The sequence below is a fragment of the Thalassophryne amazonica genome, chromosome 5 (assembly GCF_902500255.1).
Source record: "Thalassophryne amazonica chromosome 5, fThaAma1.1, whole genome shotgun sequence".
Taxonomy (NCBI): domain Eukaryota; kingdom Metazoa; phylum Chordata; class Actinopteri; order Batrachoidiformes; family Batrachoididae; genus Thalassophryne; species Thalassophryne amazonica.
In genome coordinates, this window is record NC_047107.1 from 124218412 (window position 1) to 124245191 (window position 26780).

Below are 26780 nucleotides of genomic sequence, written 5' to 3' on the forward strand. Positions count from 1 at the left end.
CCAAGTACAATAACTTCAGTTTTATCTGAGTTTAAAAGCAGGAAATTAGAGGTCATCCATGTCTTTATGTCTGTAAGACAATCCTGCAGTTTAGCTAATTGGTGTGTGTCCTCTGGCTTCATGGATAGATAAAGCTGGGTATCATCTGCGTAATAATGAAAATTTAAGCAATTTACATGAACAAATTGTAATCTATTAGATAAATATGAATCAAACCACCGCAGCGCAGTGCCTTTAATACCTATGGTATGCTGTAATCTCTGTAATAAAATTTTATGGTCAACAGTATCAAAAGCAGCACTGAGGTCTAACAGAACAAGCACAGAGATGAGTCCACCATCTGAGGCCATAAGAAGATCATTTGTAACCTTCACTAATGCTGTTTCTGTACTATGATGAATTCTAAAACCTGACTGAAACTCTTCAAATAGACCATTCCTCTGCAGATGATCAGTTAGCTGTTTTACAACTACCCTTTCAAGAATTTTTGAGAGAAAAGGAAGGTTGGAGATTGGCCTATAATTAGCTAAGATAGCTGGGTCAAGTGATGGCTTTTAAGGAATGGTTTAATTACTGCCACCTTAAAAGCCTGTGGTACATAGCCAACTAATAAAGACAGATTGATCATATTTAAGATCGAAGCATTAAATAATGGTAGGGCTTCCTTGAGCAGCCTGGTAGGAATGGTGTCCAATAGACATGTTGATGGTTTGAGTGAAGTAACTAATGAAAATAACTCAGAACAATCTGAGAGAAAGAGTCTAACCAAATACCGGCATCACTGAAAGCAGCCAAAGATAACGATACGTCTTTGGGATGGTTATGAGTAATTTTTTCTCTAATAGTTAAAATTTTATTAGCAAAGAAAGTCATGAAGTCATTCCTAGTTAAAGTTAAAGGAATACTCGGCTCAATAGAGCTCTGACTCTTTGTCAGCCTGGCTACAGTGCTGAAAAGAAACCTGGGGTTGTTCTTATTTTCTTCAATTAGTGATGAGTAGAAAGATGTCCTAGCTTTACGGAGGGCTTTTTTTTATAGAGCAACAGACTCTTTTTCCAGGCTAAGTGAAGATCTTCTAAATTAGTGAGACGCCATTTCCTCTCCAACTTACGGGTTATCTGCTTTAAGCTGCGAGTTTGTGAGTTATACCACAGAGTCAGGCACTTCTGATTTAAAGCTCTCTTTTTCAGAGGAGCTACAGCATCCAAAGTTGTCTTCAATGAGGATGTAAAACTATTGACGAGATACTCTATCTCACTTACAGAGTTTAGGTAGCTACTCTGCACTGTGTTGGTATATGGCATTAGAGAACATAAAGAAGGAATCATATCCTTAAACCTAGTTACAGTGCTTTCTGAAAGACTTCTAGTGTAATGAAACTTATTCCCCACTGCTGGGTAGTCCATCAGAGTAAATGTAAATGTTATTAAGAAATGATCAGACAGAAGGGAGTTTTCAGGGAATACTGTTAAGTCTTCAATTTCCATACCATAAGTCAGAACAAGATCTAAGATATGATTAAAGTGGTGGGTGGACTCATTTACATTTTGAGCAAAGCCAACTGAGTCTAATAATAGATTAAATGCAGTGTTGAGGCTGTCATTCTCAGCATCTGTGTGGATGTTAAAATCGCCCACTATAATTATCTTATCTGAGCTAAGCACTAAGTCAGACAAAAGGTCTGAAAATTCACAGAGAAACTCACAGTAATGACCAGGTGGACGATAGATAACAACAAATAAAACTGTTTTTTGGGACTTCCAATTTGGATGGACAAGACTAAGAGTCAAGCTTTCAAATGAATTAAAGCTCTGTCTGGGTTTTTGATTAATTAATAAGCTGGAATGGAAGATTGCTGCTAATCCTCCGCCTAGGCCCGTGCTACGAGCATTCTGGCAGTTAGTGTGACTCGGGGGTGTTGACTCATTTAAACTAACATATTCATCCTGCTGTAACCAGGTTTCTGTAAGGCAGAATAAATCAATATGTTGATCAATTATTATATCATTTACTAACAGGGACTTAGAAGAGAGAGACCTAATGTTTAATAGACCACATTTAACTGTTTTAGTCTGTGGTGCAGTTGAAGGTGCTATATTATTTTTTCTTTTTGAATTTTTATGCTTAAATAGATTTTTGCTGGTTATTGGTGGTCTGGGAGCAGGCACCGTCTCTACGGGGATGGGGTAATGAGGGGATGGCAGGGGGAGAGAAGCTGCAGAGAAGTGTGTAAGACTACAACTCTGCTTCAAATGAATAAAAAAACAACAAAAATTATAAAAAACACTTTTCAGAGTCACTGAGATCAGAAACAATGAAGGTATGCAAACAGGACCATGCAGTCATTACTCACGGACCCCGCTTCCCAATGTACCAAAACCTCGCCAAAAAAAAGGTTTGCATAATCTTTCATTCCATGTCCCACATTTTATTTTTGCTCCCCGTTAGTCATGTGGGACTTACAAAGATGCATCCGGACCCTGGCGGCAGAATTAGCACCCTGTTTATTAGCAGACTGTTGACTGTGTCACGACAACAAGTACCTCCCCAAACTGCCTGACACTGCAGCAGTTTGGTCATGTCCTCGGGACTGAAAAACAAGCTGATTATAGTTTATTCTGTTCCAAAGCAACATCACACAGTGAAATCTGGGCTGGAGTCTCCCGTGTGGGTGCCATGAGCCCAGATGTCATGTCTTCTTTTTAACAATTGCTTTCATTATGAAGCTGTAAAACAGTCTTTTATTTTGTATGAATGCGTGTGGGTGGCCGGTGGACTGGAGAAGCTTAAATGGCCTTCAGTGATTAATCAACTTTTCTTTATCTACAAATCAAACGTTGTTTGTATTTGCAATCACAGCCAGTGACGCTTGTAACTGCTTCAGAGTCATCATGAACATCTTGGTGGTTTCTTTCGTGAGCCTCCTCCCTGCAGGTTCACCATGATGCTCCATTTCCTAGAGAGGTTCTACAGAACTCCAACATCCACCCCCCAACCAGCGCAGGTGCATTTTTTTTTTTTACTCAATATTTTAAGAAACACAGAACTCTGTGATGTGTTCAAAGGAACTTATTTACATAGTTTTACTTGTAATAACTAAGCATCTCTGTTAATGAGCAATGCTCTGTTTTCTGGTTTGCCGCAGTCCAGCATTAGGAGTCTTCAACTGGTGCAAAATGCTGCTGCAGAAAGCAGAAAGTTTGACCACATTACATCCATTTTGGCATCCCTTCAATGGCTTCCTGTTTCTGCCAGACTGGATTTTAGGGTTCTGTTGCTGGTCTATAAAACTGTTCACGGACTGGCACCTCCCCACCTGGCTGACCAGGTTAAGCCCTACGTACCGGCTCGGGCCTTGCATTCGCAAGGTGCAGGACTTTTGTGTGTTCCTAGGGTGATAAAAGGTCTGTGGGGTATAGAGCTTTCTCTTACTGTGCCCCTGCTCTGTGGAACAATCTCCCTGTGACTATAAGGCAGTCAGACTCGGTGGAGTTTATTCTTTTATGTTTTAGCTTTTTATTTTGCCTTTTTTTGATTAGAATTCATTTTGTTCTGTTGTGAATCTGTGTTGTGTGAAGGCGTTATAGAAATTAATAAAATTGAATTGAGCTTTAAAAACGACTTGACGCACAAGCACGCGTGTACAGCTAATCAAAGTGGAGCTGCGTGGTCCTTCACAGAAACTCCACCCATCTGCGCTTTTATATTTTGTGAATGAAATGAAGGCAAAACTGGCCACTATCCTGGTCACCACATTGAAAACAGAGTTTTAAATAGACTTTAATGATGCAACAGTGAATGTTTCCATTGAGGGACCTAATGCACCTTTTTAAGCGTGTCATGGCCCTAACGAGATCCCTGGCAAGACGTAGGTGTTGCAATCTCTGCACTCATCATACAGCTGTATGATGAGACGAGGGTCACCAACAAACACAAAAAAGATCTTTAAAATTCCTCAACAAAATGTGCTTGCTTTTATTTTCAGTAAACTGAGCAAATTCCGCTAATAACTGCCAACCTTTGTGACTGGGGGAGGTGATGGTCTAGTGGTTAAGGCGTTGGGCTTGAGACCAGAAGATCCTCAGTTCAAATCCCAACCTGACTGGAAAAGCACTAAGGGCCCTTGGGCAAGGTCCTTAACATCTTCTAAGCCTGTATATCCCATCACTTTTCACTTGTAAGATACTGACAAGCCAAAATGAGGGGGCAGGTAAGGGATTAAATCTCCTAGTTGCTACTGGTGTGTAGTGAGCATCTTGTATGGCAGCAGCCTCACATCGGGGTGAATGTGAGACATTATTTATAAAGTGCTTTGAGCATCTGATGCAGATGGAAAAGCGCTATATAAATGCAGTTCATTTACCATTTATCACTGTGCACTTTGGAGTAACGGAGCCACTCCTTAACCTGAAGTCACATGCTGTATACAGCTTATCTAACTGATTATGCCTGCTCATGACCATCAGCTGAATGAGGTTTTGCAGGTGTGATGGCAGTGGTAACATCCTCACCTGCATGTTCTCCTCCTCCAGGACAGGAGACTTTTTGGGGAAGATCTGATTGGCTTGGATACACTCCAAGCTCTTCTGCCCGTCCTCCTCCTGCAGAGAAAGCTCCTGTTAACAACACCACCTTCTTAAAGTAACATATTTATCAACCACATCTACATAACAGTTGCAGATATCTTCAAAAACTGGCAGACAGACAGAGGAGAGTAATAATCTGGTCAGCCACTCCAGTAATTCACCTGTATATATCTGTGGGAAGCTGATTTTAATAACACTGTTGCTACTGTATAAATGCACCAAATATAAAGCCCAGCAAGAATTTCTAGATGAATTTGGTGAGTTCATCTCTAACTTGTCAACTAGTGCAGATAACACTGTGATTATTGGTGACTTTAATGTTCATATAAATAAGCCTTCTGATCCCCTCTGCAAATCATTTATGGGAATTGTGGATGCATTAAGATTTTGGCAATGCATTCGGGACTTGACGCACATTAGTGGAAATACTCTGGATTTGGTTCTCACACGTGATATTGCTGTCACGAATGTTGACATTCGTGGCACCCTCCTACCTAGCTGACCTAATTAAACCTTACGTACCGGCCCGGGCTTTACGTCCTCAGGGTGCAGGACTACTTTGTGTCCCTAAGGTGAATAAGAAGTCTGCGGGTCACAGAGCTTTCTCTTATCATGCCCCTGTTCTGTGGAATGATCTCCCTGCATCAATAAAACAGTCAGATTCTGTGGAGACTTTCAAGTCCAGACTTAAGACACACTTATTTTCCCTTTCATATGGCTAGCATACTGGTACAGTTTTATTTTACGCTTTTTACTCTTAATTCATTTTATTAGTAATTGGAGCGAGCCGCGGCCTCAACTTTATCTAAAGCCTGGGTCTTTTAGTGAAGCTTAGGGCTAGTGGCCGGCGATCACCTAGTATTTCTTCAGTTTTTGTTTTTTTTTTGCTGCTTAATGTTGACAAATTATACTTATTTGTTGTTTTTCTGATGCCCGATTCTGTTTTTTCCTCTCTGTTTGAGGTGCGGCTGCATCCAGAAGGGTGGTGTCTTTTTCTGCAAGCCTTCCCGTCCTGTGCACCAGCATGGACACCCAAAATTTCCTGTACATTCATTTTTGTCAATTGTGTCAGTAGCATGGTCCAAGCAGAGGGTCGCCCCTTTGAGTCTGGTCTGCTTAAGGTTTCTTCCTCAAATCATCAGAGGGAGTTTTTCCTTACAACAGTCACATGTGTGCTTGCTCTTGGGGTTGGTAAGGTTAGACCTTACTTGTGTGAAGCGCCTTGAGGCAACTTTGTTGTGATTTGGCGCTATATAAATAAATGAAAATGAAATGAAATGAATGTGTTTCATCCTATCAGCTCATTTTGATGTGCAGCATACCCAACATTAGAATTTTGGAGGACTGAACATTTGCATTTGTAGCAGCTGCTTCATAGTTACAGCGACCTATAATCATCTGTGAAGTGTGCCTGCAGAAGAACAATTCCATCTGCATGTACACAAAGACAACAAAACAAATGGGTTTAAGAGCCATGACATGCATGGTGTGCTCCCAAAGCCTGCTTTTAAAAGAACAAGGAAAAATGGGTTATAGTTCAACCCATTAAGATAAGATGCAAGATACTATGCCAGCTTGTACTGGGTGCAGTGACAATCCAAACATCTCGTTGTTTTGAAAATACATGACCATGAAAACCATCTTGAGTCACCAGTTCAATGTCACTCCCCTTGCACAGGCCATTAGAAATTCTCTGGAGTGAAACTTCAAAACATTTTCTGCAAGCAAACAATGCAAAAAAAAAAAGTATGCAAGCTACATTGAAAGTTGGGCATGAGAGATTTTTACTGCCAAATTTTGATTAATTTGTTTTTGATTACATCAGAGGAAGTATTACTTTATGCAGACATTTTTAATTCTGCAAATATTCCATATCACAGCAACCAAGGTGTCAAAGAGTTACCAGTTAAAAAAAAAAGGTGGTGGAGGACACACCCTGAAGACTTTACTATAACCAGTGAGTGAAGAATCAAAGTCTGAACTTACATTTGGGGTAATGACTTAAAATAAAGTAGAAATATAACAATGCTAAAGCACCCTCGGTCGTATGAGTATAAAAATAGGAAATAGAATGTGATCTTTCGACCTCTTAAAATAAGTGTCATTGTGCGCCTGCTCCTGAGTCGGAGCGCAGACAAGCCAATCGTCTAAGTAGGGTAGGATTCTTAATCCAAGAGCTTGCAGTGGGGCTAGTGCTGCAGCCATACATCTGGTAAATGTACGAGGGGCAAGAGAGAGGCCGAAAGGAAGCACCCTGAACTGGTATGCCTGACCTTCGAAAGCAAAGCGGAGAAACTGCCTGTGATGAGGCACCACTGGCACATGGAAATAGGCGTCTTTTAAGTCGACACTTGTGAACCAGTCTCCTGGTGTGATAGTTTGAAGGATGTCTACTGTGCGGAGCATGTGAAACTGCAGCACTTTGATATAACGATTCAGACGTCGGAGATCGAGGATAGGACGAAAGCCGCCATCCTTCTTTGGAACAAGGAAGTAAATTGAATAGAACCCCCTGAGCTGGTCTGAACTGTGAACTGGCTCTGTGGCCCCCTTCTCCAGGAGTTCCAAAATCTCCCATTGTAGGGCAGCAGACTGCACCGAGTTGGAAACAACAGTCATCCTCACCCCACTGAACTTTGGAGGACGACATCTGAACTGAATTCTGTAACCTTCGAACAAGGTTGAAATGATCCATGGGTCTTGAACTTGAGCCTCCCAGTGGCTGAGTTGATTTCGTGAAAACGGCTGGGGGCCAAATATTGGCAGTCAGACCCGGCCACCTCTGCCTCGCACCCCTGAGGACCTCTGGGCGCGATTACTGGAAGCTCTGCGAAACCGTTCAGTTCTCGGGGGTCTGCCCGTAGGCTCACGAAAGGCAGGCTGCTGGGAGAGCTGGCCCTCAACTGCAAAAGCACGTGCAGCTCTGGGAGTCGGCGGAAGCCTGGATGTAGAGTGAAAAGCTGTAGCACGTCTGACTGGCTGAGGTCTGGAAGACCGGTGTAGGTCAACAAACTGTTGCCGAGATTTACTAGCCTCAACAGCACGCTCCAAAGTTTGTTGGGCCGCAGGTCCAAATACTTGGCCTGGAAGAACCGGCAGCGAACGGAGTGTGCCTCTGCAGGATGCGGATAGGGGGGACTGCGCAAGCCACACCTGATGTATAGTGATGGTAAGGGTTGACATCAGTCTGCCAAGCTCTCTGGACATATAAGCAAAGGTTTGGAGTGAGGCATCACTAAGACTTTGCGTAGCATCATCAACCTCTGCCTCCCTCAAAGACTTTGAGAGGGCAAGGGCTAAATGGGACAGTGAGTTGCCTAGACGACTGATGCGAGCAGCTATGTCATAGCTTTTGGTGAGGAGGTCATCAGTGACCCTACACTGAGGACGTGGGCAGCGGGCATCCGGCCGAGCAGCATCAGCTGGAGCCACAACCAGGTTCGCAATAATGCTGTCAACGGCGGGCATACGGTTCAGACCATACTGCGCTGAATCACATATAGAGCTAAGGGCTCTGCAGTCCTGCGATAGATGGGTCAATGATTTGGGGTCCGCCCAACATCGGTGGAGCTCCACGACATATGGTTGTGAAACTGGAACGTTGAACTCAGGCTTCTGAGTGACTTTGAAAAAGGCACTTGAAGCGGTGGTTTCCGCAGGGGGATTGTCGACCCCAAGCCTGGATAAAGCCAACTGAACAGCTTGCTTGACAAAGGATAGTCCAGGTCCGGTTTGCGGCATGGACTCTGCCTCAGAGGTATGAGAGCCCACTAATGAATGGCTTGGAGAAAGACCCCTCTCATCCTCATCCTCCACACAGTTTATATCACTTGTCATGTACAAGGAATCAGTTGCAGCAACAGACACGACATCTTCCTCCTGCTGAGTAACTACATTGTTCTGATCAGCCTCATTAGGGACAACAGGAACTGTCACTGCATCCCTAGGCTGTAGATTCAGAAGCAAGGACTTAATCTGAGCAAACTCGGAAGTCAACGTTTCGACCTTTTCAGCCAAAGCATGGTCATGAGTAACCTTCTTAGCAGAAGGGGCTCCTGCATGTGGGTGTTTACGGCGCTTTGGTTCCTTCCTGGGGCTGGAAGCCAAAGTCGCACTAGATATTCCACTTTCCAATGCCGCAAGTCTAGCAGATCTCTCTGCCAGTGGCATGCTGGCACAATTAAGGCAGTCAGGGCTTCCCTCAGGTGTCCAATCCCAAGACAGGAGGGGCAAAACATATGTCCATCATCTGGGCTCAAGGGAGCAAAACAGGTACTACAGCCATGCAACAAAGGCCCTGTCAACATTGTGGACTGCGTGCAGATGGCTAACGCAAGCCCTGATGGTTACAAATGGAAAGACAAAGCGTGAATCACACGCAGTGTAAATAGTAACACGAGGTACGGAGCGTGAAGCACTCACAGCCGTCGACTTGACACGAGGCATGGAGCGTGAAGCACTCACAGCCGCAGACTCGACATGAGGCACGGAGCGTGAAGCACTCACAGCCGCAGACTCGGCACGAGGCACGGAGCGTGAAACACTCACAGTGTAAAAGCTAATACAAGGCCCGGAGCGTGAAACACTCACAGCCACAGTAATAACACGATGCACACAGCCGAAAAACTCACAGCCCAAGTGCTAAGTCACTTAGAGCAACGACGACAACACTAGCTGCTAGCGGAGCTGTTAAACTTAGCAAATGGCAGCATTGCAGACGAAGTACTTCAAGGAGTGTAAAACACTCACGGCAAGCCCAACACAGTACACTATACTGATACACACACTACCACGTAGTTAACAGGGTTAGTGACACAACTAAACAAATAGCCAGCTTTCATCGAAACAACACAGCTAATGTGCACAGAGGAAAATACCCAGCAGGGCAGCGGCAAAAGTGCGCACCCGGTGTTTAGGAAGGTGTACTCACGACAGGCGTCAAAGAATACAAAAAACGGTGAAGCCATGTCTCGCAGCCTCTGGAGGACGTGTGCAGTGCACGTAGCTCCAACCGAAGGTGGGTTGCAAGGCTACAAGCGAGAGCGGCAATCGCAGCTAAATGCGTTCTCAACCTCTAAGAATGCAAGAATGTAGAAAAGAAGCAAGCGCTGGGTGCGTCTGGTATATAAAGACAACCAGTGACGTCACCCAGGTCACATTCAATGGTGTGACTTTGTTGGTATATATTCTCGACCTCTGTGCTGCACACATGTAGTTATCCAGGTGCTAAAGCACCGCCCTCTGGCGGTCAGGAGGAATGAAATAGAACTCACACAAAAACCCCCAGGAAATGCAACTGTCTGAGTAATTATGTCATGATGTAGTACAGCAGATAACTGTAAGAATTGTTCAAATCCGGTTACAAGCACCAAAATTTTACTGTGTATACCTTTTGGTACATGTTGTAGAAAAAAATAACGTTCCCCTATTGAAAATTCAAATGGCTGCCAAGTAGGGGTCAATTGAAGAACTGCATAGAGGTAAAAAAAAAAAAAAAATGTTCCAATCATATTGAAAGCTATACCACATTATGTGTTTGATCACAAAGATTACAAATAGTTTGGACTATCTATAACTGAATGTTCTGGAGTTATGGGGTAAAAACAGCAAGAAAGGTGACAAAGGTCATTTTCCATTTGTACAGGGGTCAAAAGTTAAAGTTGCTCCAGTTTTGGCAAAACATGATGGAAATTACTGGTTGAACTAATAGGATTAACAAATGGAATAGTTCTGACTGTGTTGAATGTTTGGTCTCCAAAGTAAAGGTCAAACAATGTCGACATCCATTGGATTCAATGGACATCGTGGACATGTGACATATGTTACCCTGTAACATGATAACATGACACATGGTTCAAACTATTCCTTTTTAAAATCCTACTAACTCAACCAATAATTTGCATCATGTTTTATCATAATTAGAGCAACTTTAACTTTTGACCCCTGTACAAACTGAAAGTGACCTTTGTCGCCATGCTTGCTGTTTTTACCCCATAACTCCAGAACATTCAGTCAGACAGTCCAAACTATACCTTTTTGGAATCTTTGTGATCAGACACATAATGCGATATACTAGATTTCAACATAACTGGAACATTTTTTACCTCTATGCAGTTCTTCAATTGACCCCTACTTGGCCCCCTATTGAAAATTCAAATGGCTAATGTTACGTTTCTAAAATCCGAATGTACCAAAAGGTATACACAATCAAACTTTGGTGCTTGCAACCAGATTTAAAGGATTCCTCTGCAAATATTCTGTTATCTGCTGCACTAATGTAGCAATTCCACTCAAAGTCCTGCAGTCAAAAGTGAAAGCTGCCCTGCTCGGACGGCAGCGTTGGTCGGACTGTGACACTGCTGCAGTTGACGTAACTGTCTGCCGTATGGTAAACAGAGCTGACTGAACGTGAAAAAGGAGAAAGAAAATCAATACAGAGTTTCCCATTCTGCAGACTGCACCCAGGTGACGGCGACACGTGCACCGCAGCAACTGCTGCCAAAATCACCAGTCAACATGCACTCCCGGTGTCTACTGTACTTTTTAAATGCACGGACGCAGAAATACTTTACCATGACCCCTGTGAAGGAGTGTGGGTCACCCAACAAGAAACTTCGACTTCTCTTCCTGGAGCAGACTAGACGAGAAGAAGACAAATGGTGTAAGTACTAAGAAAACACGATGACGATGAATGGAATTTCTGAGATAAATGAACTAATTATAACCAATCAGGAGTCCACAAGTGTTGTGTTGAAAAGTCACAACTGTAAAGTTTAATAAGAGACCAGTGCAATATAAAATACGACAAGATAAATTTTATTGATACCATAAAGGAAATTAAACAGAACCTCAGCCAAGGTGTGGCTGGAAAAAAAAGACCTTTATCACAGCTTATTTTCAGACTGCTTAATGTAGTAAAGAAGCTACTTTCCCACAAGCAACAGAAAACTAAAAGTGTAACATGACATCAAGACTTACTCTTTCTAATCAGTAACGGATGATGAGCTGTCCTGATGATTCTGTTCAGAAATTCTCACAAGTCAGAGATGGGAACCTGCAGAAATAAAATCAGATGTGGAACAGAAACGCCTTCACCTACAAGTGTAGATATTATGCAAGCAGCAGACTTCTCCAGACATGCTCGAAGTACATCAGACATTCCTGGAAAATACAGTAGTACTGGTGCCAAGAATGGCTTCCATGAGAGACCACAGATATTACTCAGATAAACTCAGCTCTGACACAGAAACAGCCTAGAAGACTTTAGCCAACAGTCTACTTCAGTCAAATTTTTTTTTTTTTTTTTTTTTTTTTTTTTTTTTTTTTTTTTTACACATTTTTAGATTAAAACACATCCAAATGTCAAATATAAAGTACGTACTGTATTTTCAACTTCTGTACTTAAAGGACATGTCGCACACTTTTTAGCGTCCCAGTTAGAAAGACAACATAAAAGTACTCCTGATTGTAAGTCTCTCCACACAAATGTGCTAATAATTAATGATTGCTGATCTATTTTATTCCTCTCACTCTGAGCGTTAGCAGGTGCATTTCCAGAAAATGTCTCACTCAGCAATTCTCTGCATTTTTCAATGTGTGATGTACATTTCAGAATGAGCAGAAACATCCTGATGAGTGACAGTGGGGAAACAAACCTGCTCCATCCAAAAATTAAGCTTCTGAGCTTTCGTTTGAAAGTGATGGCTCGGATTTACACAGGAGATGACGCACTTCACCCTGAAACTCTTAATATTTTCAGAGTGTCGTGGTGACATGCTCTTTGTGTGGATGCTGGTTTACTGAAGCTGTGCAATGGACATGGGAAATCCCCATGACACTGTTTTTAACAGAGTTCCTGGACAAAGAGATGGATTTGTTACATTGGAAAGTCAGAATACATTATTTCCAGGAGTTAATGGAACACTGTTTAATGTGCCACAATCGTAAGAGAACTAAAGGCGGAGCTGCAGCCAGCAATCGTGCACTCACGCGTGCTTCTTTGATCATTGGAGTTTACATTTGGAAATAAATCTATTACATGGTGAGTCTGGCATGTTCAGGATTTTACCCCTTTTGTGATTTGTGGCAAGCATTTTTTTTCTTTTCTTTTTTACTTTGAGAGAGTGTGAATTTGGAGCTGGACTGTGTACGCGCACACTGTGAAGCTTGCTGTGTGTATGTGTGCTGCTCGTTGCTCCTCTTAGCTCCCGCCGCCGCGAACATGAATGTCACCACAACGTTTTCCCCCTTTCAGCAGATGTATTTTTTTTTTTTTTTTTTTTAGATTTTATTGATAACAACACTCATAAGTGCACAAAGCTGAGCCTGGAGCAGAGTCTGTTATTAACGGGCTACGTTTATGACTCATGGCCGTGCAGTTGCACAGAAACCTTCTTGGAGCTGCAGCTTTTATGGCGACTACATCAAAATGAACAGTTTTCACTTAAAAATGAGTCATCATGACACGACATCACACTTATGTCAACTGCGGAATTAATCTGTGCTTCAGTTCTTAACGTTAACAGCAGGGTTCTCAGCTAGGGATGCACCAATCCACAATTTTTCACTTCCAATCTGATCCCGATACCTGAATTTGGATATCTGCCGACACCAATACTTTTCCGATCCGATACCAAGAGCTCTGTCCACTTTAATATTATTATTATCATTATTGCTGATTTTATGTGAGGATTTTCTTAAAAAGGAGACCTGAAAGTTCAGCTACAATTTGCCAGAAGGTGAACCTAAGATGAAAGCCTAGATTTGATGTTTTAGTGAGAGAATTAAGCACTTTTATTTTTTTATAGACTTTTATAGCCTTATTTTTATAGACAAAGAGAAAAGACAGCACTGTGTCTGTCTGTCTTTCTCAATTTTCAATTTCAATGGCACTTCATTGATATGGGAGACATATGTTTACACTGTCAAAGCAAATGTTGCAGATTAAAAATTAAGTCCTCTGTCTCTCTCCCTCTCTCTGCCTGTCTGTCTGTCTGTCTCTCTCCCTCTCTCTGCCTGTCTGTCTGTCTCTCTCCATCTCTCTGCCTGCCTGTCTGTCTCTCTCCCTGTCTGTCTCTCTCGCTTTCTCTCTCCCTATCTCCCTTTGTCTTTCTCGCGCTGTTTTCATGCTGCCACGAAGCCTTTCAGCTGTAAAATAAATATATTATCAGCTAACACACAGGATTTTAATGGAGACTTTTTCCCTTTCAGTAGACAGAACCTCTGTTCACTGTCATACTCAGCTGCCCTCTGAGGTGGCGTTTCCCAGCCTCGGGACAGTGACGCGGCTAACTTTTTAGCACACATTTTCAGCAACAATTCAGCTAATTCAGTTACACTTCCACACTGTTCTGTGTTTTGGCCAAGATGCCTTGTTTTTTGGCTATAAAGTAAGGCTGTAACAAAGATAAGAAAAAAAAAAACTATGGCTTTACTTCACACAATTTAGCACTCAAAATGCAGGCAATAGTGTTTCAGAGTATTATAAATTTAAACATCTAGCGGGAAAGCTGGCCCGTTACACGCCCTTGATAACAGCGTAATGGGCTGTTCCGCTGTTATAATGCTGGTGAGAACCATGAACAGCTACATTCCATTGAAGCGCACGCTGGGACACTTCTAATTGCTACGTCACTTGTTGGAAACACCCGAGTACTCACGAGTACTTTGTCTTTGGAAGTCTCTGTAGCCGTTTGCTGCGATTGCCATATACTTTGAAGCCAGTCACAGAAGTGCACAAAGTAACCCCAGGGGATCATCGGGTGGTCAATAACAGCCTAAATCTAAATCATTAATGATTTTGGTGGGACATGTCCTTTAACAAGGTGATAGGACTTAGATGTTATAGTATAAAATATAAAACAATAAACTCTCAATTATTTGAGCAATTCATTTGTTATATAAAATGTCAACAAAAAAGGAAGAAGAAGAAGAAAAAAAAAAAAAACAACCTCAGCACCAAAAAAAAGGTGTCGATAAATTACGCATCTTCGCCACACAATAGTCCAAAATCCAAAAGACATTCAGCTGATTTTTGAGTCGCACTTGAAATCAGGTTTATCATGAGTGTAGTGATGTTTACAACTAACATAATAAAGCTCATTTTCTGGTCAAGCTGCAACTAATGATTATTTTCATAATTCGATTAATCTCCCAATTATTTCCTTGATTAATCAATTAGTTGTGTGGTCCATACAATGTCAAAAAATGGTGTAAAATATCGATCAGTGACACCAAAACCCCAAGATGATGTCCTCAAATGTCTTATGTAATCCAGAACCCATCCATATTCAGTTTAGTGTCTGAGAAGAGCAAAGAAATTAATAATGAAACAAAAATATTCACATTTAAGAAATCAGAGAATGTTATTTTTCTTAAATTACCCAAAAATAATCGACTATTAAGACAGTTGGTGATTATTCATTGCAGCTCTAATATCTGGTTTGAAACCTTTATGAAGGGCCTTAAAATCTTTAAAGCAGCCTATTCTTTGTGCAGAACAGACTAAAACCAGTCGGATCCAGCCAATACATCCAAATTAAAGATAGCCTGAAAGAAAACACAAAAGAACACTAAAGATAAATTCTGCCATGAGTTCAGATTCTTTTATAACCAGTTAAAAAACAAACAAACAAACAAACAAAAAAAAAAAAACCAGCAAGCAGTTTTAAGCCAGCCTGTTCTTTGTGATAAACACTTTAAACTACTAAAACCAAGAATTTCTCAAAACAGTTTCAGGTTTACTGTTGTTCAACAATAACTGGAAAATATATTCAAGCATTATTAGTATTTTATATAATGACTGAGTGGATCGTAGTCATTTGATTGGTGCTTTGTATGTCACGTGACATGGAGTATTTGTCCCATTTGTGTTGCATTGCATTTAGATTGCAATTTGGCTCCATGTATTGTGCAAATTTGGTTCCATACGTTTGGTACCATTGCACTGTGCGCGCACACGCACGCACACACACACACACAACAACAAATCCATGCGCTGTAAGCTGTCTGGAGGCATTAAGAGCTGTTAAGGAGGAAGTTAGAATGAAAACCTGGACTAATTTCTGACTTAATTTTTTTTCGCTGCACTGAGGAAGTACACGCACACACAAGCACCATCCCGCTTGTGTGCAAGCACATGCACACCACATGCAGGGTTCTCAACAGGATTTTTTTCTCAGCGTAACGGGATGGAAAAATCACCTTAAGAAGCCGGGGGTATGGGGATGTTTAGGCTTCAACTTCGCTGAAACTTTTGCTTTATGACGTTATAAAGGGCCTTCTTTGGTGTTTTTTTAAACTTCAAAATGTAGAGTAATCAGAAATTAATCTTGAAGTTCAAAAAAAAATTGTAAGGATTTTCTATAGTAAACTGCTGTGTATAAATTAGTTCCTGTGCAGTGACACACTACACTTTCCCATGTTTTGCCCTGATGCCTTTTTCTTTTGGCTTTAAAGTAAGACTGCAACAAAGATAAAAAAAAAAAACAAAAAAAAAAAACTATGGCTTTGCTTAACAAAATTTGGCCCTCAAAATGCAGGCAATAGTGTTTCAGAGGGATATAAATGTAAAATGTTACTTTGGTCCCGTTCTCTCCTACAATACTCACGCCTGGAGCGCCGCAGCATGTCTGTGCTCAGACTAGGGCAGCGTTGAGATAAGTTCTCCCCGACGGAACAGAGGACGTCTCATTTTGGGAAAAAACAGGTCGGTGTAGTACGCTGTCTGTTTTACAACGTCTGGAAAGAGGTGTCATTTGATTTAAAATGGCAATTCACTTTGAAGTTATTGATTGCGGAATGATCCGTCTTTCCAACTTTACTCGACAGAGAGAGCCGCAGCAAATCCCGTAACACACACAAACACAGAGCAGAGGTTATTAGTATTATGATTCTTATTATCATGAGGGACAGTAGCTTTAGTTTAGGAGCCAGAGAAGGAGATATTAATGTTCCAGGCCACAGCAGAGAACTGTGTCGTCGCCTGCCCCACAAAAAAAAGGCACGCTAATGACGAAGGAATAAAACCTGTGTGAAGCAGTGGACGATTCTCACAGAAAAAGAGACCCGTTTAGAGACTTTAATCAGCAGAAAAGGTGAGTCACAACTGACATCTTTAAAGTGCTTTGATATAGGTTGATGAATTGCAGATGCGCTGCTTCCACATCATAAGCAGCGGGTCCACAATCAACGTAGATAAATGATCAATTTCCCATTACACACCCTCAAAAACAATGTAACAGCCCAACTGCAGTGTAAATTTTTTTTTAAAACAGCATAACGGTCCGTTATGCTGTTATAAAAATCCTGGAAAAAGTCTGTTGCTCTATAAAAAAAGCCCTCCATAAAGCTAGGACATCTTCCTACTCATCACTAATTGAAGAAAATAAGAACAACCCCAGGTTTCTACTCATAACCATCCCAAAGACATATCGTTCTCTTTGGCTGCTTTCAGTGATGCCGGTATTTGGTTAGACTCTTTCTCTCCGATTGTTCTGTCTGAGTTATTTTCATTAGTTACTTCCTCCAAACCATCAACATGTCTATTAGACCCCATTCCTACCAGGCTGCTCAAGGAAGCCCTACCATTAATTAATGCTTCGATCTTAAATATGATCAATCTATCTTTATTAGTTGGCTATGTACCACAGGCTTTTAAGGTGGCAGTCATTAAACCATTACTTAAAAAGCCATCACTTGACCCAGCTATCTTAGCTAATTATAGGCCAATCTCCAACCTTCCTTTTCTCTCAAAAATTCTTGAAAGGGTAGTTGTAAAACAGCTAACTGATCATCTGCAGAGGAATGGTCTATTTGAAGAGATTCAGTCAGGGTTTAGAATTCATCATAGTATAGAAACAGCATTAGTGAAGGTTACAAATGATCTTCTTATGGCCTCAGACAGTGGACTCATCTCTGTGCTTGTTCTGTTAGACCTCAGTGCTGCTTTTGATACTGCTGACCATAAAATTTTATTACAGAGATTAGAGCATGCCGTAGGTATTAAAGGCACTGCGCTGCGGTGGTTTGAATCATATTTATCTAATAGATTCCCTTAGGCAGTATTATTAGACAGCATTGCTTAAATTTTCATTGTTACACAGATGATACCCAACTTTATCTATCCATGAAGCCAGAGGGGACACACCAATTAGCTAAATTACAGGATTGTCTTACAGACATAAAGACATGGATGACCTCTAATTTCCTGCTTTTAAACTCAGATAAAACTGAAGTTATTGTACTTGGCCCCACAAATCTTAGAAACATGGTGTCTAACCAGATCCTTACTCTGGATGGCATTACCCTGACCTCTAGTAATACTGTGAGAAATCTTGGAGTCATTTTTGATCAGGATATGTCATTCAAAGCGCATATTAAACAAATATGTAGGACTGCTTTTTTGCATTTACGCAATATCTCTAAAATCAGAAAGGTCTTGTCTCAGAGTGATGCTGAAAAACTAATTCATGCATTTATTTCCTCTAGGCTGGACTATTGTAATTCATTATTATCAGGTTGTCCTAAAAGTTCCCTGAAAAGCCTTCAGTTAATTCAAAATGCTGCAGCTAGAGTACTGACAGGGACTAGAAGGAGAGAGCACATCTCACCCATATTGGCTTCTCTTCATTGGCTTCCTAATGATTCTAGAATAGAATTTAAAATTCTTCTTCTTACTTATAGGGTTTTGAATAATCAGGTCCCATCTTATCTTAGGGACCTCATAGTACCATATCACATCAATAGAGCGCTTCGCACTCAGACTGCAGGCTTACTTGTAGTTCCTAGGGTTTTTAAGAGTAGAATGGGAGGCAGAGTGTTTCTTTCTCTTTTTGCTCTGTATGCACCATTCTGCATTTAATCATTAGTGATTGATCTCTGCTCCCCTCCACAGCATGTCTTTTTCCTGATTCTCTCCCCTCAGCCCCAACCAGTCCCAGCAGAAGACTGCCCCTCCCTGAGCCTGGTTCTGCTGGAGGTTTCTTCCTGTTAAAAGGGAGTTTTTCCTTCCCACTGTCACTAAGTGCTTGCTCATAGGGGGTCGTTGTGACCGTTGGGGTTGTTCTGTAATTATTGTATGGCTTTTGCCTTGCAATATAAAGCGCCTTGGGGCAACTGTTGTGATTTGGCGCTATATAAATAAAACTGATTTGATTTGATTAAAAAAAGAAATGCATTAAATAACTGATTATTAAAATAGTTAGAGATTATGATTCTGTTGATGGACTAAGTGGTAACTGAATGATTGCACAGCGGCTCGTCACAGGATCAGAGTAACGTTAAGGCTGTAACGGGCTTAGCCTTTCCTGTGTGACTGTGTGAGCCAGACTCAGCTCCAGCCACAGCGGGTAAACAGAGCCATGTGTGTGGCAGATAGGCTTTATCAAGTAGCACCAGCAGAGAGCTCAACTCCCCCGTCACTGAGATAATGACCACGCACGCCTGCTTCACTACAGTCTCAACAACTATCCTGCGCAGTCTTGTGGCATTCTGTCTCTCTTCAGCCCAGCAGTACCTAAAACCTTCCAGAAAAGCTGTGTGTGTGTAGTCCTGAACTGCTCATTCACTCACAGAGATCAAATATCAGTTTTTGCAGGAGTAGCTGACCTTTACAACGATTTGTGAAACTGTATACTGAAGTATCCCCAACAGGTTGGCTGTTTTGAACAGAACTAGCACTGTATTGCTCGTTTAACACCGACATCAATTTTCTGAAATTCTAGAGACAAAACTATACCACATTTTTCAAACAAACTCTGAATATCTTTGATTTAAAGTGACAAACCAGGACACTAGAAGTAGTACTAATGCTTCTGTGAGTGATGTGCATCAATCAATATCATCTGCACATAAAACAATGCTCACTTGTGGTTTAGTAACAGTGCTTTAAACCTGCAGCAGGCATAGACAGGGTTCTCCCCAGACAATGGAACAACGGCGCCGTGCCGTCATAGTGCCATCTAGCGCCGCTATAGTGTAGTGTCATCTCATGATGTTTTAGTGGGAGACTTGGTGGGAATCTAATGTCACGCAAAACCACAATTCTTTATTTTATCCTCTTTACATCCAGATGACACAAACCATGACAAAACAAGCCTTACACAAAGACAGATCTCTGCATTTTTTGTTTTGTCTTGGCGGGGGCGCAGCGATTGCCGGGCCATCTGGGAAAGAGGCACGCCGGCGCCAGACGTCACGGAGGCAGGTGCACAGCTGACTCAATCAACGGTGTCTGCTGTGGAATCGATCAGATCAGAGGCTAAGAACGATATTGCAGCCTCTGTGACAGTGAACAGGGAGGCTTTTATGATGAAAACGGCAGAACGGAGTTTGAAATTCTTCAGGTACCGAGACACACTTTGATATTTTGGTGCTGGATAGCTGTGTGGGGGAGGTGATGGTCTAGTGGTTAAGGTGTTGGGCTTGAGTCCAGAAGATCATGGGTTCAAATCCTCACCTGACTGGAAAAGGCCTTTAATCCCCTATTGCTCCTGGTGTGTAGTGAGCGCCTTGTATGGCAGCACCCTGACATCGGGGTGAATGTGAGGCATAATTGTAAAGCGCTTTGAGCGTCTGATGCAGATGGAAAAGTGCTATATAAATGCAGTCCATTCTATGTTTTAAATGACATGTTGCACTGAAATCAGAACATTTCCGAGTGTTTCCGACTGCATTTCTTAGAGGAAGTCACGCACTTGAATGCTGCTAACGTTAAAAACAGAACCACAGATTAATTACAAAGTTTATATGAGTGTGATGTGGTGTTATGATGACTCGTTTTTTTAAGTGATAACTGGTTAATTTTGATGCAGTCACGGTAAAAACAGCCGCTTTCCACTGTGAAAAAACTTGCGCGCTGCTCCGTTACAGAACAGTCTCACGTCAAGACAGACACTCAAAATAAAAATAAAGCCAGTCAGTCATCCACTTGTGATTTCCAAAGTCCGCTCCACCAAAGGAGTCCGCACGCACGGATCGCACAATCACCAGCCGGTGTTGTGGAGCTCCTCACAAAGTTCTCTTATGGTTAGATAGAAAGTCCATTATCTCCTGAAAATAACGTATTCTGACTTGTTCCCAATGTAAAAAAAATCCACCTGCGTGTCCAGCCGGTACAAAACAGCTTCATGGAGACACTCCGCATGCACGCTCACGGCGGGACTAAAATAGTGTCCAGTGACACAAACGGCAGCGTCACCACACGTTAGAATTCAAAATCCGACAGATTGAAAAAAATTAAGAGTTTTTGGGTGAAGTGTGTCACCTCCTGTCTCTCTGTACAGCCTCTGTAAATCCGAATCTTTACTTTCAAATGAAAGCTCACAAGTTTTGTTATCGGATGAAGCAGTGCTCGTTTCTTCACTGTGGCCGCCTGATGTTTCTGCTTTTCCTAAAATGTACATCACACACTGAGAAATGCCAACAGATGCAGAGTAATTAGACATTTTCCAGAGATGCACCTGCTGACTCGGGGAGGAAAGCTGGACCTTTTGTTTTTCTATTTTTATTTTTTGACAATATAGAGAAGTGTCAAAATCTGAATCACAAGGACAAGGTAAGATTTTCACACTTTGAAGTGAATGCTCCCAGCCTGGTGATAATGTGACTTGGGAATTCAAACTTTTCAAATAGAAACTATGCAGGGGAAAAGGGGAAAAAAGTCTGGAATCTCACACATTTTAAAGTGTCTTTCTGTACATTATTTTTTCTTTCAAATAAGTTTATTGCACATTTGTTACATACAGTGTGTCAACAAAACACAAACATTTTAGATTAATTTAACTAATCAACAATGCAGCACAGAATCAGACCAGAAACAGTACTAAAAGATTTTCATTGTCTTTGTGCTTCATGGCACAGGGACGGACAGGGCAATGAGTGGAAGCGTTGCGCGCGGTGACAGTTCCCAACAGCACCGCTATACTAAAAATTTCTGGGGAGAACCCTGCATAGACATTAAGCATTTTCAGGGACATGTGCTATAGGACAAGTAGAATGACAGATCCACTTGTCCTTGCTATTGTGACTTGTCCCATGTCGGCGGGTTTGGTGACAGCAACTTAAGAATGATATTGTTCTTCCTTGCATAACATTTGTCAATATGAAATCTGAAGAGTTCTCAATGCTCGCAAATTTCATTTGACTCTCATGAGAAGAAGGTTTTTAAAATTTTTGTGAAATGCAGCAGCCTGTCTATTTAGTTACACACGTTGTAACAATCCAGTAAATAATATACATCTGACCCCAATGGTAGACCTAACACATGCACACCAGCAAAAGTATCCAAGTTATATTTAAGATTATTCAATATTCAACTGCAATAACTGAAAAATGTAGAGTTTGACAAATTATTTTACAAAGTTTGATTTACCAATTAAAGAATTATAGCAAGTCATGTTTTGACAGCAATGCTCAGTATTTTAAATAGTCATAAATTGACGTCCATCTTAGAATTACAGGCTACGAAATAATATCAGCACAAGCTAATTATTGTGCCAATAATAATGACGCCCATTAACAATAACTTAACGAGTAATGAAAATAAGGAACTTTTTTCTGTAGTATTGAATGAGAACAATGTGTCTAATGTTTTACTGAATACTTTAAAATATGTAATTGGATTAAACTGCGACATGAATAGTATCAGTGAATTAAAAAAATTGCCTAAACAAAACCCTGAAAAGTATGAAAGAGTTCATAACTTTATATATTAAAATATAATGTAATGCTAAAATGCCCTCGACCGTATGAGCATAAAAATAGGAAACAGAATGTGACCTTTTGACCCCTCAGAATAGGTCAAGGTTAGCCATATTTGAACTTGTCCAAGGTCTGTGTCCCAAGAATGTTCCCTATGAATTTGAAGACTGGCAGTAATAGGACTGGACTTGTGCTGAGTACAGACAGGTGGATGTAAGGCCTTCACAAAACCCAATGGCTATATTTTGGCCTCGAGAAAACTTAATTACTTTAAAAAAAAGAGCTGAGGTTGTCCACATTGTCTAGTGAGAAGAACAATTAGATTTCACAACCCTTTCTGGATAAAGACATTCATCCTACCTACTAATCAGAGTTCATTAAGGTCAGTGACCTTGTTCACAACATGCTCAGAAATACAGCGGCTTGCAAAAGTATTCAGCCCCTTGGTATTTCACGGATTTTAATTTGTTTATGGCATTTCAAACACAAAAAGTAAATCAAGTGTCTCAATATAAAAATGTCTAAAATGATCTTCCTTAGACGCAAACTGAAAGCAAATCTCTACAAGTTTATATCAATTTCTTAAAAATACAAAAGCCAAGATGATGGGTTGCATAAGTAATCAGCCACTTTGGTATATACTTTTGCAAGCCAGCGTAGTTGGAATAACTTGTTGTTTTACAGAGCTGTGGAGATTGCTGGCCAGCTTGGTTACTGCACTGATACCTGCGCAGGAAAGACACGATGGACACTTTTCCCTCAACGTTAACAGATTTTTATTTTTTGTGTTGTTGGATCTAACGTGACCGTAGGTGTGTGAATGTGTTTGTCTGTCTATATGTGGCCCTGTGATAGAATGGCATCTTGTCCAGGGTGAACCCTGCCTCACACCCTATGACTGCTGGGATAGGCTGCAGCCAGTCAAGTTTCAAGTGCACTGATGCTAACAATGGTCTCATGACTGATAGCATCAACATACCACTGACAAGTAGTTAGTCAAACTTGTTACTAAGCAAATTACATATACAAGGTCTATTAGATAATAAACCGACCCTTTTATTTTTTTTTTACTATATGGATTTGAATGACGTGCGATTACAACAATCATGCTTGAACCCTCGTGCGCATGCGTGAGTTTTTTCACGCGTCAGTGACGTCATTTCCCTGTGGGCAGGCCTTGAGTGAGATGTGGTCCCGCCCTCTCGGCTGAATTCCTTTGTTTCACACGCTGCTCGAGACGGCGCGCGTTGCTTTATCGAAATTTTTTCTGGACCTGTGAGGAATAACCGAGTGGACACTATTCGAGAAATTAAGCTGGTTTTCAGTGAAAAGTTTAACGGCTGATGAGAGATTATGGGGTGTTTCTGTCGCTGTAAGGACTTCCCACGCAGCGGGACGTCGTGCAGCACTTCCAGGCACCGTCAGCGGCCTGTTTCGACCTGAAAACATCCTAATTTAAGGCTTAATTCACCCAGGACGTCATGTGAGAACAGAGAAGATTCAGAAGAGGCCGGCATGAGGACTTTATGCGGACATTCCACTGTTTAAGGACATTTTGTAATGAAAGACGTACGCGCAAATTCGCCGAGTCGTTTCCGTGACGACTCGGCAAATCTGTGTGCGCCGCGACAGGAAAAACACCTCCGTGTTGAAAACCATTTGTAAAATTCAGGCGGCTTTTGATGGCTTTCAACAAGTCAGTAACTGAGAAATTGTTTAACAGCTTGGGCATGTTCCAACTTGCCCCTTAAGGTTTCCAACGGAGGTGTTTTTCCTGTCGCGACCCCCCGCGGTTGGGTCCAGCCCAACATGCGACTCTGCCCGCACGTTCTTTCATTACAAAATGTCCATTAACAATGGAATGTCCGAATAAACTCCTCATGCCGACTTCTTCTGAAAGTTCTCTGTTCTCTGATGACTTACTGGGTCAAAAGAGCCTGAAATGTGGAAGTTTTCAACTTGAAACGGCGAGACGCTGCTGCCTCGAAGCACAGATCGCCGTCAGGCACCGTGGGCCGTCCTTACGGCGACACTACCAGACCAAAATCTCTCATCAGCCGTTAAAATTTTTACCGAAAACCAGCTGAATTTATCGAATGGTGTCCACTCAGTTGTGCCTTACAGTTTTGAAAAAAATTTGATCAAACAAAGCAGCAGTCTCTGAGCCATTCCTAAACAATGAAAAAAAAAATCGATGCGAGGGTGGGCCACTCCTAACTCAAAGACTGCCCACAAGCGAATGACGTAACTGACAGGCGTGAAAAAACTCTTGCATGCCCACGAGGGTTCAAGCATGTCTGATGTAATCACACGTGATTCAAATCCATATGGTTTTTGAAAAAAATAATAAGGTCGGATACTTTTCTAATAGACCTCGTATAACATTTAGCTGTAAACGTTTTTTCTTGTCACTACTTTGGAATACTGTTGTGTTTAAACTGTTACTTAAGCCTCGGTCACATGGCACTAACGAAGGACAACGAAGCCCAAATTAAACAAGATATCAGAACTTTCGTTGACTTTCGGAGGCATTGTTTAACCTTCGTTCAGCTTCGTTCATGCAGCTGGCGCTTCATCAGAATTTTTAAACTGTTGAAAAATTTGAACGAATACTGCCGACAACCTCAAGGTGCAGGATTTTTCGTCCACCTTCTCTCAGCGATTTGTGACTTTTTATCCTTCATCCAGCTACAGCCGTTGCCGTGTGACTGGGGCATTAGCAGAACATGTGACATGTTTTCAGACCACTAGAAAGTGGTGGACTGACCTAACAGGGGGGGACTAAAAAAAAAAAAAAAAAAAACCTAACACAATTACTACTAAATGTAGACATTTTCTGGCACTGAAAAAGTTGTTTATATGGGTTGTGAATTTTATTTATTTTGTAAATTTTTATATCAGGGTTAATGGAGTGACTCATTTAAATCCCACAACGAGCTGGTGGGTTTAAAAGGCATGTTTTCTTGTTTTTATTATATTATTATTTAAATGGAGAAACACACAAATCTACACAAATCTACCTATTCGCAAACACTGCGTGTCATTGCACACAGGACCTTGCACAGCTTACTCTTTGGCACGGCCATAATGAAATTCAAAATTGAGCGAAATGGGACAAAATGGGGACTGATAATTATGAAATTGGGGTAAAATGTAACGAAATGGAGCCAAGTGAACCAGACTGACTCCAAATAAGTACTTTTATGTCATTGTTTGGCTTTTGATTTTATGTGAGATGCACCTAGTACATATAGTAGGGGCAGGTGCACCATCTGGCGTTCAAGAGATGAAACTTCAGTCAATGGGTCAGTCTGGTGTATTTCGTAACATTTTACCCCCATTTTGTTATTATCAGTCCCCATTTTGCTAAAAATAAATAAATAAAGTCCCTTCAGCTGCTCCCTTGTTTTTGCACTCGGGGGTCGCCACAGCAAATCCAAGGAGGATCTGCATGTTGAATTGGCACAAATTTTACACCGGATGCCCTTCCTGACGTAACTCCACATACATGGAGAAATGTGGCAGGTGTGGGATTTAAACCGGAAACCTTCTACACTGAAACCAAGAGCATTAACTACTTGGCCACCACCCCTGCAAAAAAATTAATAACTTAATTAATTAATAAAAATAATAATAAATAAAGTACTTAACTGAATCATAGTTGGAGGTAGTTTGCTCCATTTCACTACGTTTTACCCGTTTCGTTATCATCAGTCCCCATTTTGCTTAAAAATAATTAAAGTACTTAAATAAATGTATGTGTGTATGTGTGTGTGTGTGTGTGTGGGGGGGGGGGGGGGGGGGGGGGTTTAAATAAAATAAACACGGAAGCTGCTTGAGGTTTAGATCATGAAGGAAATTTTTATTGTAACTTTTACTATGGGGGGGGGGGCGACCTCCGTTGCACCTTGTTGCCCCCTGAATAAATAAATTGTCATTTCTATGGCGTCTTTCTTTTGCTTATCAAATACTATAAATAAGTAAATAAATAAGTAACATAATAATAAAACATTCTCTCTTGATATTAGAAATGTGTTGTGTACCCGCGTTTGGACAGGAAAACCATTCCCAATCTTCCACAAAGCACAAAATAAACTTCCTTTTAATATTTAATTGGAAACTGTGCACGCCCAGGTTAGGTTTTTTTTTCTCGTAATTTTGGCACTGTCAGCGGCTACTCAATTTAATTTTCCAGAACACGAAAGTTCGGAAACGATTTAACTTCAGGGTTAAGGTGAGTTAAGCTAACATGTTGCTAACTACTAACATCAATGGAAAACTCGTAGCTAGCTGACTTTAAGTGCACTGTGCATGTGCTCCTCTTTCGCTAAGACTAAATGAAGCAGTGCCGTTAGTTTCGTGTTTGTTTACACTGCGAACGGCAGCGTTAGCGTACAGCCGCGTTAGCCGCTAACAGCTACGCGGCTCTGTTGCTGTTTTTGTTGTTATGAGATGGAGGGCGGAACCCGAAGCCGAGGCCTCCGTCAAAACACG

General features: G+C 41.4%; 1 protein-coding gene across 4 annotated transcripts in view; it reads right to left on the reverse strand.

Annotated features, from left to right (window-relative positions):
• mtmr3 (myotubularin related protein 3) overlaps nt 1-26780 on the reverse strand; it is a 63983-nt gene that overhangs the window by 37051 nt on the left and 152 nt on the right. For all 4 annotated transcript variants that reach the window (XR_004560921.1, XR_004560922.1, XM_034171266.1 and 1 more), the window contains exons 2-4: nt 11565-11640; nt 11159-11223; nt 4512-4601 (exon numbers count right to left, since the gene is read on the reverse strand). Coding sequence is in view for 2 of the 4 variants with exons in the window: in XM_034171266.1 (XP_034027157.1) it covers nt 4512-4601; nt 11159-11161 (93 nt within the window). In the remaining 2 variants the exon portion in view is untranslated. The remainder of the gene's footprint in view (nt 1-4511; nt 4602-11158; nt 11224-11564; nt 11641-26780) is intronic.